Below are 18,880 nucleotides of genomic sequence, written 5' to 3'. Positions count from 1 at the left end.
TAAATCAGGAGGTAGAGTTCATACCACAGACCTTGATCCATAAGTGTCTTCTTGGTGATAAGCTGAGGCACAATATGTCTTGTTGAGGTAGAAGGGTAGAACCATAGGGAGATACAACAATAATGCATAAAGAAGGAAATTAACTCATTGAGAGGCATGTGATTTTTTTTTTTTTTTTTTTTTTTTTTTTTTTTTTTTTTTACACGTTGCAAATGCCGTCCCTTTTAATCTCTTATTTTGTTTATATATATATATGTTTGTATGATTATTATAAAGTATAACACCAAGTAAGTATAGTAGTAATTAAATCACAATAATAAGTTGATTTAGTAGGGAATTACAATACCTAACAAACCTACCCTTTCATCCATGACAGACTTCTCCCGCCCCTCACCTGGTAGTCTGACCACCAGCTGCATAGTTCAGGATAAGCCTGTATTGATTATATTGGTTTCATTCATACCTAGGTTATATGGTTCTCTCCTTTCATGGAGGGCGTCTACTACTTCCATTTACTCATTTCCATGCACTTCCTTTTAACTAAGGGAACATGAGAAAGTTTAAACTACCCATATAACATTTAGATATATTCTTCACCTTGTGAAACTACCACCAAAACATCCCTGGGTTTCTGTTGTTTCTTACTCATTTTAGCACCTAATCTTTTGATTTTACAAAACACAAGTACCTGGAAAATGTATAGTAAACATGTAAGGACAATGAGCACCACTACTGGATGGAGCATGAGGTTCAGAAAGGCACTTGCTTTTGGACTATACCCAAATAGACTTTCCCACCATGATACTTTAGCATCTTGTTCTAGAGCATGTGAGACTTGTACTAGTTTCTCACGATCGTGCTCCAAACGCACTGTTGCTTGCCTTTCTGAAGCTCTGAGTGTTTTTATGATCTCATCTTCCCTCCCAAAATCCAATAACCATCCTTTCAATTCTGCTCCAAATCCTAAAGGAATTTTTTTGTAAATGGACAGGTGTATCAGGCTTGATGTCTAGTCTTTTTTCAGGTGTTATGGGTGTACGTCCCTTCTGCTGTGCCAGATCAACTCCCAGGACTGGGCCAGTGGTACAGTACACCCCTCTGGTCAGTGTTCCACTCTGAGTACAATTGAATGTATATACTGCATAAGAGGTGGCATTCTCCATTTGATACCAGCACCAATAACCCTGTCCTAGGTACTTCATCCGGCTCGGCATCTTCTCTTTTGCATCCATCAAGCATGATCCTTCCTCATCCCAACATTGTTGCCTTATAATCCTGTTTTGCTGTCCTTGACATAACAGTACATTTTCCTTTCTCCAACACCCATCTGTGTCTAACAACCTGGGCTCACCTTCTTCATAAATCATTATGTCATGGTTTACTCTGGGAAGCAAAACTACACCTGCTGACAAAACAGAACCCAAATTTACCACTGTATAAGCTTGATGCTCCTCACCTGCAACTGGCACTAAAGAAGAAATAGTGCATGTGAGGTTTTGACACCCATGGAATTGAGTAAGCCACCATTTTTCATGCGTCATTGCAAATTTAGGAACAGATCTCTCAGCTTGTCTACGCAAATTTATGGGAAAGTGACCAGCATGCAGTGAGGTTATCATTAGCTTTAGATCCTGTGATAGTTCAGATTGAACCTGTGTACAAGACAATGCTAATTGGACTTCTTCCTGCTGTTTAACCAGACCTGCTACTAACCCTTTAAATTTCTGCTTCATTACCTCTGACAGTGAGGCTGTAGCATCAATGTGATCATGTTGTAGATTTTCTAACACATGATTTATATCTAACTGAGTTTTCACTCCCTCCCCTACATGTTGAGCCAGCCCTCCAAGTTTATTTCTTAATACTTCTAAATCCATAGTATTCAAGGCCCCTAGACCAAGACCTCCCGCCCCCAGAGCTTTATCCATCAAATCCCTTTTAGACTTATGGTGACTATACCCCGATTCCAACCATCCTTTCAACATGTAGATCTGATTTTTAATATATACACCACACCTCCTGTCCCACATATCTACCCTAAAATCAGTTAATGTTACTCTCCACGTGTACAAAACAAACTTTGTATCCAACAATACTGCCCAAGGTGAGGCCAGTTGAGGGACTATTAGGTCTGCTATTTTGACAGCTGGGACTTTACATATATTTGGATTCATTTTTACAGGGACCACAACATCCTTTTCTCTTTCCACCCGGACTATAGTTGCACATACCTGGCCTCTCCCTTCCCATGTATACCACCCTCGTTTATTTATTGATGGATTGTTCACACCAGGGACTGGACTTTCTCTGTTCAACTGGACAGATTGGGTAAAAGTCCAGCATCCTTCATCTGACTCATCGCAGAAAGGCCAAACAAATGGTCCATCCAAGTTTAAATCCAAATCTAACTCATAGCCATGAGGGTCTTTCCAGTCTGTGGTGTGATACAATCCTCTCAATCCTTCAGACATGGGAACCCCATACATCCATTCATTTACCTTTGGTGTGTCTATTCCGTTACACAGTACTTCCCATTTCCACGGGTTTGGTCCATTAAAGACAAGAGATTGGTTAGATGCCCAATGTGCTGTGTCAATAATATAGTGACCCTCAATGTCTGATGTACAGGCTTCTCTCATGATCCTCATCATATACTGTTGTACTGTTACACCTTCTTTTGGAGTGATATGCTCAAATTTCTTATTTCTAGCATCTGTTTGTACGTGCAACACCAGGGTGCTTGCATATGCATTAAGTCTAACTTTCTCATTATGTGTGTACCAGGTGGCCTGTTGGACTACACTGCAGTTGAGTCCAAATATAAGTCTCTCTTGAGTCAGGTATGTAAGTGGATCTACTGTTCCAAAGTACTCAGGGGCTCGAGTAAGCAAGAACTCCATGATTCCATCTGCTGGATCATAACATTTATTTAATAGAGTACCTTGCACGGGTTCAGGTTGGTCATAGAATATTTTCCTATATTGTCTTGTCTCACCCACATTATATACCACATACACTATATACCAGTCATCATACCCTCCTCTTGTTGGGTCCTCAGGATGTAACCTGTCTTTCTCACACCTTACTATCATCAAGTCATCCGATCTCCCATTGTCTAAATCAGTAGATAAGTCTTTTAAATCGTCACCGTCAAGTATCTCAGAATCTGGGTTGTCTGTGTCTGCAATAAAAATCCCTGGCATAGTACATGTGTCTATTTCTGGGTCCTCATCTGCCTCACAGTCAGGGACAAGTCTGTCTTGAACATATGTCAAAAAGAAAGTGATCTCTGGTTTCCCACCCAGCCTTTTTTTAAGATGCTCCTGAAAAGGAGGAATCATTCTGTGGTACATAGTATTACACAGTTCGTCCAAGGTATGCCAGTATGTGTCTATCACCAGGGGTGGATGAATTGGCCTAGCGTGCTCAAAATAGTGCAGGCTAGCAGGACTCATTCCCTTTGTACCGTGTACATGCATATACCCTCGGTAAAAAAGTGGATATCTTGGCACTAGTTTCCCCTGTTTACACTCAACCCTATGCAAGTGGGCAGGATCCCAGCCTTGTGGTTTCACCCCCCACTCACCATATGATGCTGGTGGCACCCAAGGTTGCTGGTGGTGGCTAGAGGTAGTTTGTCCCTCAGCACCTTTGAACATACATGACAAACAACATGCAAGACAGACTAACATAGATGCCCCTGGTGGCATGTTTGCATTAATCACTTTTGCGTATCTTCTTGCAATGAGAAGCATGGATCCAGGGAATTTTTCCTTCCAATTTTACTGAAGTAGAGGTGGTTAATAGGACTTGGTAAGGTCCATCAAACCTGTTTTCCAACCCTTTCCTTTGGAATCTTTTTACTACCACCCAGTCTCCAGGTTTCAGTGAATGGGATCCTGTATCGGACTCAGGATCTGGAATAGAGGAGAAAACTTGTCCATGCAATTTTGTAAGCAAATTATGTAACTCTTGTACATACATTTTCAGTGAGCAATGCATCATTTTCATTTCCTGTGGGAAGAATAGACCCGTGGGTGCTGGTCTCCCAAACAAAATTTCATAAGGGGTGAGTTTCTCTGGACCCCTAGGTGTATGCCTCATTGATTTCAGGACCAGTGGCAAAGCCTGTATCCATGTAAGCTTAGTTTTTTCACACATTTTGGATAATCTGTTTTTGATTATCCCATTGTATCTCTCCACCTTACCTGATGCTTGTGGATGGTATGGAGTGTGAAATCTTTGTTCCACCTGTAGCCCTTCCAGCACTTCGGTCATTACTTGTCCTGTAAAATGTGTACCCCTATCAGATTCCAGAGTCTCAAATATTCCATATCTGCACACAATTTCTTGTAACAGTTTTTTCGCTGTGGCAGAAGCTGTGGCCTGTGCAACAGGCCATGCTTCCACCCAGCCAGAGAAGATGTCAACACATACCAGTACATACTGGAACTGCTGACACTTAGGCAACTGGATATAGTCAATTTGCAGCCTCTGGAATGGATACAGAGGCCTAGGCAAGTGTTTAGTGGGTGTCTTGACAAGCTTACCAGGATTGTGTTTTTGACATGTTTCACATGTTTGACAGAATCTCTCTGCCACTGTGGAGACTCCTGGGGCTACCCAGTATTTTGTGATGAGGCTGATTATTGCATCCTTCGCCAAGTGTGATGGGCCATGTGACACCTCCACTAGGTAGTGATACAAAGTGGGAGGGGCACAGTACCTGCCATCTGCATGGCTCCACAGGCCATCTATTTCACTACATCCTTGTTCCTCCCATTTTTGTCTCATCTGTTTTTCAGTCTGGGTTTGTAAGTTTTTAAGAACAGTTAAATCCATGTACTCGCCTTCCCCTTGTGGGGGGCTGACCACATAGATCTCTGTAATCATGGTGCCATGTAAGGCAGCATCCTTAGCCGCCATGTCAGCTTTGTTATTCCCTAATGAAATCTCATCTGTACCTTTTGTGTGTACCTTGTATGGGTAGTTCAATTTCATTAGATCGCAGCACTGATCGTGAGGCTCCTGTATCTAAAAGACAATTTACAGTTTGGTCATTAAGCTTCATTTCCACATAAGCATTTCCTTTGCCTGTGGTGGAAATGACAGGCAGAGCGGTTAGTCAGTCAGATGAAGAGTCGGGCACTATGTCAGTGTCCCTATTCCTCTGTGTCATGTTACGCTTTCCCTGAGGTGTGTAGTTACACTGTTTGACGAGATGTCCTGGGTCCCCACATCTATAGCACACCCGTAGTTGCCTACGGGGTGGGGGTGGCTCCCTTTGTGTCTCCCTCAATTTATCCCCTCCACTTACAATATAAATTTTCTGAGGCTTTTTTTCCTCTGCATCCAGTATGTTTCTCTCTATGGCTGTAGCCAGAGATAACAAAGAGGAGAGTGGTTTGTCTCTCCAATCTGGATTGGCAATCATCAATTTTTCTCGAATTTTACCTTTCAGCCCTGTCATGAAATTATGCAGTACCACTGGTTTAAGGTCTTCACTAGTGATGTTACACCCAGCTGATTCGATTGCTTGTTTAAACTTATTGTAATAAGCCATGCAATCCTCATTTGCAGCTTGGGTCACAGAGGATACATTGGACCATGATCGAGGGGGGTAAACAGTTTTGATCAACGTGGCAAGGGCACTTGTCCAAAAGTGTCCCTCCTCAATTGAGTCCTGTGCTACCTCCCTTGGGATAAATGTTTTGCTGACTACTTCCTCAAGATCCCCTTCCCCACACACTCGTTTGATAATTTGGAACATGTCACTCCATGTAGCTTTGTAGCATGTCTGAGTATCTACTATTTCCTTTGCAAACTTAGCTGGATCAGTTCTTGGATGGGGTATGGTACTCAGGAGTCCCTTCATTTCTGCGGGTGTCCAGGGTATATGGTGTCTAACAGTACCTGTCTGGTTACCCTGATTATCTGATAGCACTTGCTCTCTAACAGGGAATACAAGCTCAGGTGAATGAGGACCCTCTTCCCAACTAGGAGCAGCAGGAGATCGTGACAGGTTGACACTGCTCCTTGGCCTACTTGAAGTTTGCTGTATCTGTGGTTGATTAAGGAAACTTATGTCATTTTTAAAAGGGTTAGTGTCACTTATCCTGCATGGCTGGCTGTTGCTGTTGGTGTTGCCTGGCTGTTGCTGCGGTGTTAAAGGGATTGTATGTGGATTTAACTGTAAAGTGCCTTGAAAAGTGCCGCTTAGACCACCAGGGTGGGCCATTTCCATACCTCCATTCCCAGGGATGGGTGTGGCAGTAAATGTAGATTCAAGATCAATGAGAGGGGGTGCCACCTCCCCTCCTGGGTTGTAGTGGCTCAGATGTTGTTGCCACCCAGGTGATGGCAAGCTTGGTAGTCTCACCATGCTAGTGGATTGTGAGGATAGTGGAGCATGACAGAAACTAGATTCATTGCTTATCTGGGATGGAACTGAGGGGTAAGCCAGGGGTGACAGTTGAAACTGCCAGGGGTAATTGCTAGCACTATCAATATGAGTTGGCATTCGCCCACAAAGGGGCAAATATGGACTACCATTCAACATATGCTGAAGGGGAAGTGGCCTGTCATATGGGGCTGGGGTATATCCATGGGGAATACTCCCTACTACTTTACTTGTTCTATAAGCTGGTGGTGGTGTTTCCTCCCTTAGCTGTGTAGGAGCTGTGGGTTTGTTTAACTCATTAGTCAGTCCTGAATACAACGAGGATTGGCATACAGCTGTAGAGTCATCTCTCTCTCTGTCAGGTTGTATGTGGGCCAGCCTGTCACTGCTATTGTGTGTTGTCTCTAATGAGGTCTGCGTTAGCTGTCCGTTGTCGCTGTGTGCCTGTACTTCCTCTTTCCCAGTGAGATCAACTGGTGGCCGTGTGTCAGCACTGTCATCAAGAGCTTCTGCAGCAGCTCTATATTTTACATGCCGAGACACGGCCTTATCAGTCCGCCTACGAGAAGACCTGGACATAAGTGCTGTCCAAGCCTGATGTGCTCCCATATCCAGCACATCAGTGTCTTCAGTCTCCTCATCTTCTAGCTGTGGTGACCCTCCTGCGCCTGATTGTTTTACTGTCATGATGGTGACGTCTTCGGATCGGCGAATCGCCTCCATCATCCACCTACTCCATGCTTCTCGCTCGTTTGGGCGAGTCATCCTTACCCTATGGACATCCCACAAATTTTCCCACACCTTTGGTTTAAAAGTTCCCTTTCTGGCATATTTCTGGTTAGTCCATCGCTCCCAGTCCTCCAAGTATCGGGAGACCCACGGTCCATACTTGCTACACATCTCTTCTCGCGGCGTCAAATGCTGCGGCTCACCGCGATTTGACGCTCGCTTCTGAGCAATTGAATTCCCCATAATATGGACTATGTGTTCCCCTTGAATTCCAAGCAATTCTCACACCAGAGATGGCCAATCTCTGGTTTCGCCTGGGAGCAACTTGAGCAACAGGTTCTCTCCCTGTTGCTACCGTGTGAACCACTAAGCACACTGGAGTCAGCCAATCCCGTCACCCCTCTGTTGATTTTCACAAGGGTCAGCAAGGTTTTACTGATGTTATTCAGCACTATTGTGCTCACTCCAGCACATAGTAGAGGGAGTCACAATAGTCACACTGTCTCACGTGGTCTGGCAACATTGTGCTCACTCCAGCACACAGTAGAGGGAGTCACAATAGTCACACTGTCTCACGTGGTCTGGCAAACAGCAAGGTTTTATGTTTGTTATTCAGCAATATTGTGCTCACTCCAGCACACAGTAGAGGGAGTCACAATAATCACACTCACGTGGTCTGGCAATATTGTGCTCACTCCAGCACACAGTAGAGGGAGTCACAATAGTCACACTGTCTCACGTGGTCTGGCAAACAGCAAGGTTTTATGTTTGTTATTCAGCAATATTGTGCTCACTCCAGCACACAGTAGAGGGAGTCACAATAATCACTGTCTCACGTGGTCTGGCAATATTGTGCTCACTCCAGCACACAGTAGAGGGAGTCACAATAGTCACACTGTCTCACGTGGTCTGGCAAACAGTTATGTTTGTCCTTGCTGCCCAACTGGTCACCCGATCCTTTACTGTTGCCCAGTAGGCATTGGTCTGGTGAACATTGCCAACCCTGTGAAATCCAAACTGCAATAATTGTGCGGGTGACAAACACTTAGATCTGGCTGAGTGGACCCTTCACTGGCTTGGTCTGATAGAGGGTCCCCTCCCGATGGACTAACCTCGACACCACCATCTACAATCTCTATTGAATGGCAACTGACCGAGTCTAACTGATTGGGCTTTTCTCTGAAGTGGCACTGAGTTTGCTCTCCTGATGCCCTGATACCAAAACCGAACCTCAATGCTCTCTCTGACTCAGCCCTGGTTCCGTATACTTCAACCAAATCAGGACAACACAACTCCCTCCAGCGACAATAACACCAGGCAACCACTAGAAACACCACAGCGCAGGCTGCAACAGCAAACCCATAAGTCCACACACCACAGCCTTGTTCAGAATAGGGCGTATATTCTATGGTCATTTAGTCAAAGGAAGAAACCTGCCAGTGGCATCACCAGTTTAGCCAGTAATTTATGCAGAGTAATTTATGTAGAGTTCATATTTACAGATTTTCGGGTTTTTGAGTTATTTGAGCCCGTCTAACCCTCAGATAGCGCTCAACACTTTCCTGCACCTGTGGGATAGGGCGGTGGCAGGGAGCAATTATTGGCAGACTCTCAAACTCGTCAGATTCCGCTGAGCTTTCTGAGTCCTGTGCCTGTTCCCCTGGTATCTGAGGATTGGATAGGTTCCAGGGTGCATTCAGCACTGGCCGAAATTTAATGCCTAATTCGCTGCACTCCCAGGGTGCTGAATACAAAGGAAATGTATAGCTGACTGGTGGCTGCAGCGAGCCAGGTGGCTTGTAAGATTCTATCACAACTGGCTTACGTTTATCTAGAAAGGTGTTTGGGATACCACAGGTTATTCCTCCTCTGACCAAATAACCAACAATACTAGATATTTTTCGTAACGGTGTTAGGCACTCAGGACATGTGTAAAATTTCTTATACAGTGTTGTACAAGCCGGACACAAAGCTGGTAAATTCACTCTCCTCCTCTCCATTCATCATCCCAGCGCACCGCAGTGACTAGCTGGCTAAATGCCTTCCACCGCGATGTATCACTGATATTTTATGCTATTAAGGTGACCAATGGAAAGGAGAAAACAACCCACCAACATATACTGGTGAACACAATGATCAGCACTAAGTGTAAGCACCTATATCTTGACCAACAAAATACTTTCACTATATGCAACAGAAACTTGATAAGAACAACACAGTTTGACCTTATTTTCAGATTACACTCTGCCGAGAACACCTCGTGTCCCTATATGTTAATTTACTAACATTACTGATAGTCAGCGATACCAATTAAGAATCCTATTTTACTCTAAAGTTCTGTTAGGGATGTCCGAAGTGTCTCAACAGTATGTATCCTGAGGCGATGCTTAGAACACAAATAATGGCATGAGTCATTCACACATTTACATCAGAAACTGCAGTACAGTAATATATCACTTATGCTTATTCTCTATATTTTTCAAGCAGCAAGCTAGTTAACAAAAAGACATGGTATGCACACAAAAAAAATTATAAAACATACCAGAACATACCACATTCTAGGACTAGGAGGAAGCCGTCAGAAGGAGATCCATATCAGATATCGGCCGAGCAGAGGATGAATTCGCACGCAGCACAGGGGTGCAATATCAGATTTAAGGTAATAAAGCTCACCTTTTACAGCGCTGTGAAGATCCAATACTTGGACCCCTGAGCTGATGCTAGTCCGGTCTCCGCTCTCCCAAAATCAAAAGGATCCCTTCAGAGATGTGCCACAAAGTCAATTTATAGTTCTATTGTGCCCGTCATTCTCCACCAAAACTGTCAAAGCAATATACTGACAGTAATGACTCAAGGCACACCTCTTAAAAGGACGGCTCGTTTATTTTCATCAAGAAGCTTGTTGATGAGGCATGTGTAGGAGACAAATGCTACAATTTCACTAGTTACAATGACTTTTATCAGTTACAGTTATGCAAAAATATACATGCCTCTGGGCAGTTCAGGATGTCCATCAGTGTTACAAAAACCAATCACAGTTCAATAATCAGTGCAGACATGAAGCAGTTAACATTTAATTCTTAGAACTCTCCACCCATATTATAATGAGTTTCACCACCCACTGTTCTCTTACTCAACCTTCTGTTTAAGGTCACAAGGGGAAGTGGTCCAGTCTGGACAACACATCACTTGTCTAAATCTGTCCTTGGGGCCTCTTTTCCACTAAAAGTCAAGGAAGCTAGGACATTGCAAAATAACGGTAAATCTACTATTAGGACATGCTCAAGAACAGCCAGTGTCCCTGAACACGTACACATTTTGTGGCCTTCTTCTAACTGAAATGATTTATACATCACCAAATGGAGCTATATGAACAAAATGTCCGTTATATAAACTAGACGGGTATCACAGCTTTGTCACTACCTACCTAAAGGCCCCTATACCTACCTACCTACATACCTACCTATACTTAAGGCCCTATACCCTGCTACCTATACTGAAGGTCCCTTTACCTACCTAAAGGCCCCTATACCTACCTACATACCTACCTATACTTAAGGCCTCTATATACCCTGTTACCTATACTGAAGGCCCTATACCCTGCTACCTATACTGAAGGTCCCTTTACCTACCTAAAGGCCCCTATACCTACCTACATACCTACCTATACTTAAGGCCTCTATATACCCTGCTACCTATACTGAAGGCCCATATACCCTGCTACCTATACTGAAGGCCCCTATACCCTGCTACCTATACTGAAGGCCCCTATACCCTGCTACCTATACTGAGGGCCCATATACCCTGCTACCTATACTGAAGGCCCATATACCCTGCTACCTATACTGAAGGCCCATATACCCTGCTACCTATACTGAAGGCCCATATACCCTGCTACCTATACTGAAGGCCCATATACCCTGCTACCTATACTGAAGGCACATATACCTTGCTACCTATACTGAAGGCCTATATACCCTGCTACCTATACTGAAGGCCTATATACCCTGCTACCTATACTGAAGGCACATATACCCTGCTATCTATACTGAAGGCCCCTATACCCTGCTACCTATACTGAAGGCCCCTATACCCTGCTACCTATACTGAAGGCCCCTATACCCTGCTACCTATACTGAAGGCCCCTATACCCTGCTACCTATACTGAAGGCCCCTATACCCTGCTACCTATACTGAAGGCCCATATACCCTGCTACCTATACTGAAGGCACATATACCCTGCTACCTATACTGAAGGCCTATATACCCTGCTACCTATACTGAAGGCCCATATACCTTGCTACCTATACTGCAGGCCCCTATACCTTGCTACCTATACTGAAAGCTACCAATATTGAAGGCACCCATACCTAGCTAGCTATACTGAAGGCACCTTTACCTTGCTACCTATACTGCGGGCAACTATACCACGGATCGCACAATTCTTATGTGCAGGATTCGTTAGATTCGGGATTCGAAAGGTTCGAGATATTCGAGAACCTTTTTAGATTCGGATCCGGATTCGAAGAAATTGTGGATTCGTCCCATCCCTAATATAAATGTTCTGTGTCTAGTCTTATACTGTACATACTGGGAGTAGCAGAGATCAGCACATGCTGCAGCTAGTTTACTATCAGTACAGTCACAGAGTAACACCTTATACTGTACATACTGGAGGTAGCAGAGATCATCACACATTGCAGCTAGTTTACTATCAGTGCAGGCACATAGTCACAGCTGATACTGTACACATTAGAGGTATTAGCAATTAGCACACATTGCAGCTAGATTACTATCAGTACAGGCACAGAGTAACAGCGTATATTGTATATAATTGAGGTAACAAAGATCAGTATACATTGCAGCTAGTTCACTATCTACGCCGGTGAGTTGGGCGCAGGGTGAGCCGAATGACTGCTTACCCTGCTGCCGCTAAATATGATTCCCCCTCCAAGTCATAGCAACTTGGAGGAAGAAGTAATTTGGGTCCGCCAAGGGTCAGTACCTGAATCACCCTGTGCACATGCCGCGGACAGTGCCCCAACACACCAGACTGAACAAAACCATGTGCGACTATGGGATGGGGAGGGAGGAGTGGATAAAGGGGGGGGGGGGGCACTTCTGTGATTATATCAACCACACTTTAATATTGAAGGGGGAGGGGGGTGAAAGAGGGGTGCAACATTGGACACAGGGGAGGAGGGCAACATTCTCTATATAAGTACATAATATACACACACACACTCTTATACTGTGCACAGATACCCCACACATGCAGCACACAATGCATACATTCAATACATTCAAGCAGTGATCTATACACAAATCCAGACATATGCACACATACAGCACACATTGCATACATACAGCAGCACCTCCAACTCACAGCACACAATGCATACACACAAGCAGCCACCATTCATACACAGAACCATACACATGCACACATATATACAGCAGCACCTTCGGCTCATAGCACTTTGTGACGCTGTCTCCCCTGCACGTGTCTGTGTATCTCTCCTCTCCTCCTCCTAGCGTCTTCACTTTCCCGGGGGAGGGGGGAGCTGGACGTACTGACATTCCAGGACTCTGCAGTTCTCAGCTTTTTAGTCCGCAGAGCTGGAGCTGTAAATGCCGAGCAGGAAGGAATGGGAAATGTAGATCAGGCTCCAGCCTGATGTAAGAGTCTATTTAATTTTACAACTAGCAGTTTGTTGCAAACCCCCTCCCTGCTGGTAAAAGTGGTTTGTCCCCTGCACACACTGCATACGGCCAATGCCGCTTCTGACAGGAAGGCAGCTGGGACAGCTGGTAGCCTGGTCGTAGAGATGGGAAGTTCGGATCTTTTCAATGATCCGGATGATTCGAATCGGATCATTGAAGAGATCCGGATCTTTGATCCGAATCTCGGATCATTTTACTACCGGAAGCATTCGGGGGTGAAATGAACAGCAGGACAGGTCTGTGGACAGGAGAAGGGGAGGGGGGTGGACACACAGAGAAGGGGAGAAGATGGACAGAGGGCAGGGAGTGGACAGAGAAGGGAGGAGGGACGAGCAGAGAGCAGAAATGTTTGCACGTAATACCCACATGCTGAAGTCATATGCTTTACATATATTTCACCTATATGTTCATCTGTGTACTTTGAATGCAAACGTCGCACAGTGAAAGAAAGCAATTGTGCAGTCGCCCAAGACTCTAACCCCTTATCTACTTTCACAGTCCCTCAATCACCTAACTCATTGTTTGCCTGCATGGTCATCCATCACTTTTAACCCCTTCAGCTAAACATCCCAATCATGCCACTGGATTCAGATAGTTTATGCATTTAACTGTTGTGACTAAAGGGTTACTTGAAATGACTTAAATAGGGTGACCATATTTTGATTTCCAAAAAAGAGGACGATCACAACAGCATGTGGGCGTGGTCATGGGTGGGGCCAAATATACAAGACCTTAGCAGTGTGCTGTCCAACTTCGCGGGCATGGAGGGCCGTTTTTTTTTCCCCAGACCACATGGTAGTGAAGGGCTGGCCGCCCGACCGACCACAAAATGCAATCAGATTCGCAGAAGATTTCCCCACAAAATGCAATAAAATCACACAGGCAGATGACAAATGACAATCATGGTGAGAACTCCAGAGAAGACTGTAAAAACCATGCTAGTTAAGCACAATGATTTAGTATTCTGGCTGAACTGGATGGCTGTATGTCTTCTGTTCAACCTAAAACTGTAACTGCTGAGAAAAGACAAGTGAAACATGCTGTACTGAACGGTTTGCCATTCATTTGCCCATACTGAAAGCTGGATATCTCAGTGATTTAACTGAACACTTTGGGGTTAATTCAAGCTAACAAAGGCGTTTATGATGAAGTGCAGGAATACAGGAGGCTCTGCCAGGCTCTCACACAAGTCAGAAAGCAGCCCTCCTGGAGTCTAGGGACTGTCAAAAACTTTTCAACTTTTTTAACCCCTTATCCACACATGCAGTCATTATGACAATGGGGAGAGACTAGACAGATATTTGCCCAGGGACCCTCTAGGCAAGCTCTGCATCATGCTGTGTATATTTACAAGCTTGCCTGCCCTCTAATTGCACTTTTATCAGCTAGCCTTGCGTTTCACATTACCTTACCACAACAAACCTGAATACACCAGACCTGCCCTAAATCACTGAATGAAAGGCTGCCTGGGGGGAGATTGCCACCCTTCTCCCCTGGCCAGTCTGTGCCCGACTCACACACTGAACAAAGCAGCTCGGCTCCCTCTGTGTTCAGTCACCCGGACATGTAAAAAATCCGAGAGGACGGCCTGGACGGGTCATAAAAAGTGGACCTGTCCAGGCAAAAGAGGACGCCTGGTCAGCCTAACTTAAATAAATACACAATGAAGTGACAGTAGCACAGTTGTAGGGTATTAAACATACATAAGCATGGTGCACTGGTCTAACTAATGTAATTGGCAATATAAATGTTGTAATGAAACGTCTACAAGTTACTGCTCTTGTGACATATATAGCACAAGCACTGGGTGATTGTGTGCCAACTTTACCTTCATGTAATGCATGTATCCAGGGCTGATCATTGACAATGATAGCAAGAAGGCGTGGAGTCCGCCAGGAGAAAAGCCCGATATAAATGTGTAATTTGTCTTGCTTCCAGGACCCCCCTGCCCGTGGGGGCGTGCCGATCCTGGCTCCACCCCTTTTGTGATCCGAATCGTTCATTTTGATGATTCGGATGATTCGACTCACAAAAGAGATTCGGATCAAAGATCCGAATCGTTCATGATCCGGACAACACTACTGGTCTGAGGCTGCAATGGGGAGGCAGCGGGGAAGGCGAGCAGCACAGCAAAAATATTATGGATGGAGCAGGCTCACAGGGCCCTTTAGACCTTCAACGGGCCCTAAGCTGATGCTTGTAGTGCCTGGTGGATGATCCGGCCCTGGTTGGCGCCCATGCCTAGCTATACTGGGGCAACTGTACCAGGCTATACTGTTGGCACCCATGCCTGGCTATACTGGGGGCTCCTATACCTGGCTATATTGTTAGCACCGATGCCTGGCTATACTGTTGGCACCCATACCTGGCTATACTATTGGCACCCTTGCCTGGCTATACTGAGGGCACCCATGCCTGGCTATACTGGGGTCACCTATACCTAGCTATACTGTTGGCACCCATACCTAAGCTACACTGGGGGCACCTATATCTGGCTATACTGAGGACACCCATACCTAAGCTACACTGGGGGCACCCATACCTGGCTATACTGGGGGCACCTATACCTGGCTATACTGGGGGCACCTGGCAATGAGCTCCGTGCACCAAAAGCACATGCTTTGGCACCTATACCTAGGGGGGAAACCACATTTTCGCAGGGGGGCCCAATGATTTCTAGTTACGGGCTCAATACTATTCCCTTTGTTGTTTACCATATACATGCTGCCACTCGGGAAAATCATTCAAAAACATAGTCTGACATACCACTGCCATGCTGATGACACCCAGCTATATTTGTCATTCAAACACGAAATGACAGACCTCATTCCAAAAATAAACACATGCTTAGCTGAGCTTCAGGAGTGGATGAATGAAAACTTGCTTAAACTAAATGCTGATTTGGCTGCAGTAGTGTCTGAGTCACCAGAAACAAGCATGCAGCTAATCATGTCAGTTCTAACAATAATGTCTGAAACACCTGATCTGCTGCATGCTTGTTCAGGGGCTATGGCTGAAAGTATTAGAGGCAGAGGATCAGCAGGACAGCCAGGCAACAGGTATTGCTTAACCCTCTGGGCGATACAATTATATCGCCCAGGAGGTGGCGCAGCACTATTTTTTAAAAATGTTTATTTTTTAAATCATGTAGCGAGCCCAGGGCTCGCTACATGATAGCCGCAGCGCAGCGGCATCCCCCCACCCACTCCGATCGCCTTCGGCGATCAGAGCAAGCAGGAAATCCCGTTCAGAACGGGATTTCCTGCTGGGCTTCCCCGGTCGCCATGGCATGGAGCTGGACAGGCTTGGATGTTTCCACTGATCCCAAATGGTGGTTGGGGGCGGGGCGTTCCAGTGCTGGAACATGGAGGTGAAAGGGGGGGGGGGGGTGATGGGGAGCCTCTAGAGCATACATGTCAACTCTGGCCCGTGGGCCAAATCTGGCCCTCAGAGACGAACAATTTGGCCCTCAAGAGTTTTCCCCACTTTGCATTATGTTTGGCCCACTCTAGACCACCAAGAAAGCTATATGGTGGAGATAGGGGGTAAGCACTAAACACTAGGGAACTGTATGTGGAGGGTGGGGCCACTAGACACCAGGGAACTGTATAGGGGATGGAGGGGGGGGGGGGCAATTAGACACCAGGGAACTTAATAAGATAGCCAGTAGACATTGAAGTTGGCTCACGGCTAGGTCCCAGTATTCAATTTCGGCCCACTTTGTATTAGAGTTTGACACCTCTGATGATCCAGAGGCTTCCCTCTACCAAGGTATGGATCTAACTTTTGGCCAAAGTTTCCCACAGGTTTGCTTTTAGAGTTAATATAACCCCAAACAACGAGAATATGAAACACCAGAAAACTTCTACAAACCACTCCTGCAACACTTGCTATTCATTATCTCTTGAATTTATTTTCAATTCAAGATTGCTTTGAGAAATAAAGCAAAACACAAAACACTAGATCCTTTAAAGGCGACGTCAGTGTAGGGCGGGGATGTTAGAAAGTCAGAGGTTTCTCACAGTTGGCATATAACTGGCATGCAACTAGAGCTGATGCACTTATGTCCTGCTCTGGAGGTTGTCTGGATATTTTATGCTGTGTTTTCTCACATCCCAGCAAATACCACTGAAATGCTATCTTAGGGTAAAATCTTCACCCAAGCTTTGTCATCCAGATAGAAAGCAGCATGGAGGGGCTCAGTGAAGGTGGCAGTGAAGGTGTGTAAATGGCTGATGGGGTTGTCCAGCTGGTAGAAGGACAGACGTCCAGCTTCATAATCCAGATATATTCCTAATCTTCTGCAGGGAGACTGAGGATTTAATGACTTATGCAAGTGATCATGGGAAGCAGAATGTTCACCCTCATATCTGCGGAAACTCCAAGATTTGTTATTATCTCCAAGGCCAGATCCCTTCCCTTCTCTCTCTATACTAGGATAGCTTACTCCAACATCCCAATCTCCATCATCACTGACCACCACTTCCCAGTAATGTCTCCCAGAGGAAAAGCTCTCACAACTCATCACCTGAGGGACTCTCATAAACCTCTTCCGTGAATATGGTCTGTGGTGCCTTCTGTCAGACTCTACGGCAGTTTTGAAGTCATTAGATAATTTCAAAAAGTCATGTGCAGTTTTTGCATCCAGGATCAGGTCTGTTTTCTTTGGCAAAGAGCAGACGGTTTGTGATTTTATCTGAAAAATAAGTTCATTTATAGATTTTTGTAGCACAAGCAAAATCAGAAAATCATCCAGATCAGAAAAAGAAGGTTCCTCCATATCTTGGTCAGCGGTGTCGGATTCTGGATCTTGCAGGACAGTTATTGGGTCAGACATATTACACATCTTCTCAATGCGAGCCATCTTCCTGGACAATTCCTCTCCTTGTGTCTCCAGATGCTGGATACAAACAGAGACAGACTGTGATATCTGCTCTTCTTGCCTGGTGATCTCATTCAGGACTTTCATCTCGTGGACTTCCAGCAGTCTCCTGATGTTCTCAAACAGAGCTGTGACTCTCTTCTTCTTATCAGCTGCTTTTTCTTGGACTTTCCTCTTGTGGTCCTGTAAGCTTTGGATTCTCTCTTCATTTCTCCCTCTCTTTGGTGCCATCTTTTTTAGTTCATGTCTTAGGCCCTCCTTTCTCTTCTTAGAAGCCTCCTCTAGAAGTTCCACCTGGTGTCCTTTATGTGTCCCAACAAGACAGCAGGACACACACAGACAGGTGGAGTCCTCAGTGCAGTAATACTCCAGGAGCTTTTTGTGGATAGAGCATTTCTTGCTGATCAAGGAGGATGTGGGCTCCACTAACACGTGGTCCACTGACTTGTTATGGGCGGTCAGATGTTTATCACACATGGAGGTTTCACACTGTTGGCAAGTCTTAACAGCTGGCACTGGGGCATCCACACAGAACGTACACAGAACCTCTGGTTTCTCTTGTTGCATAGCTGTGAAGTTGTCCACAATGTTGCTGAGGTTTTCGTTCCTCTCCAGCACGGGACGATCTTGGAACGTCTCTCTGCACTCTGGACAGGAATAGACTCCGGACGTCTCCTGCACATCCAGAGCTGTCACAATACAGCCCTGACAGAAGTTGTGTCCACATCTCAGCGAAACCGGCTCAGTATAAACATCCAGGCAGATGGAGCAGCTTAACTCGTGTCCAAAATCAGCAGATGCCATTCTGGAGGGAGAAAGGAAAGGAGACAGATCATTAGCTTGCAAAAAGAGGGCAGAGACATTTGTGACCTTATTTACCAATAACTTATACACAGGGCCGGTTCTAGACATTTTGCCGCCTGAGGCAAACTTGTGAGGATGCCACCCCCGCCCCCCATAGGTAGTTTAATTGCCCCAAGTATAGGTAGCCTGGAGGGGGAAGCAGCCAGGAAGGGGGATCAGCGGACACAATGGTGGAGAGTGGGGTCAGACCCCCCCTACCTCATCTGAGTCCCCCATCCGCTCTCCCCTCCAGCTATGAGCACAGCATGTGTCAGCAGGGCAGCCATCGTGGGGGGACAACT

At 45.4% G+C, this 18,880-nt stretch overlaps 2 protein-coding genes across 4 annotated transcripts; both read right to left on the bottom strand.

Moving 5' to 3' along the window:
- Window positions 1-222: 222 nt before the first annotated feature.
- Window positions 223-12,652, bottom strand: LOC137524177 (uncharacterized). 3 transcript variants are annotated; one of them, XM_068243757.1, is made up of 2 exons: window positions 12,593-12,652; window positions 223-3,917 (listed from the first exon to the last, which is right to left on the bottom strand). In XM_068243757.1, exon 2 carries the CDS (start codon window positions 3,753-3,755, stop codon window positions 912-914), a length of 2,844 nt encoding a protein of 947 aa, XP_068099858.1. In that variant the 5' UTR covers window positions 3,756-3,917; window positions 12,593-12,652; the 3' UTR covers window positions 223-911. The 3 variants fall into 3 exon arrangements, 2 of the variants coding, with proteins under 2 accessions (XP_068099858.1, XP_068099859.1); XM_068243758.1 differs by lacking the exon at window positions 12,593-12,652 and adding an exon at window positions 4,209-5,108 and having other exon boundaries at window positions 3,259-3,917; XR_011022640.1 differs by lacking the exon at window positions 12,593-12,652 and adding an exon at window positions 4,209-7,731 and having other exon boundaries at window positions 3,901-3,917.
- Window positions 12,653-16,961: 4,309 nt separating this feature from the next.
- On the bottom strand, window positions 16,962-18,540 carry LOC137525448 (E3 ubiquitin-protein ligase TRIM39-like). Its single transcript, XM_068246539.1, has one exon. It carries the CDS (start codon window positions 18,537-18,539, stop codon window positions 16,995-16,997), a length of 1,545 nt encoding a protein of 514 aa, XP_068102640.1. The 5' UTR covers window position 18,540; the 3' UTR covers window positions 16,962-16,994.
- Between the last annotated feature and the right edge of the window lie 340 nt (window positions 18,541-18,880).

This window comes from Hyperolius riggenbachi, chromosome 7, assembly GCF_040937935.1.
Source record: "Hyperolius riggenbachi isolate aHypRig1 chromosome 7, aHypRig1.pri, whole genome shotgun sequence".
Classification (NCBI taxonomy): Eukaryota; Metazoa; Chordata; class Amphibia; order Anura; family Hyperoliidae; genus Hyperolius; species Hyperolius riggenbachi.
Note: the sequence above shows the minus strand (reverse complement) of the source record. Positions and strands in the feature narration are given on the sequence as shown.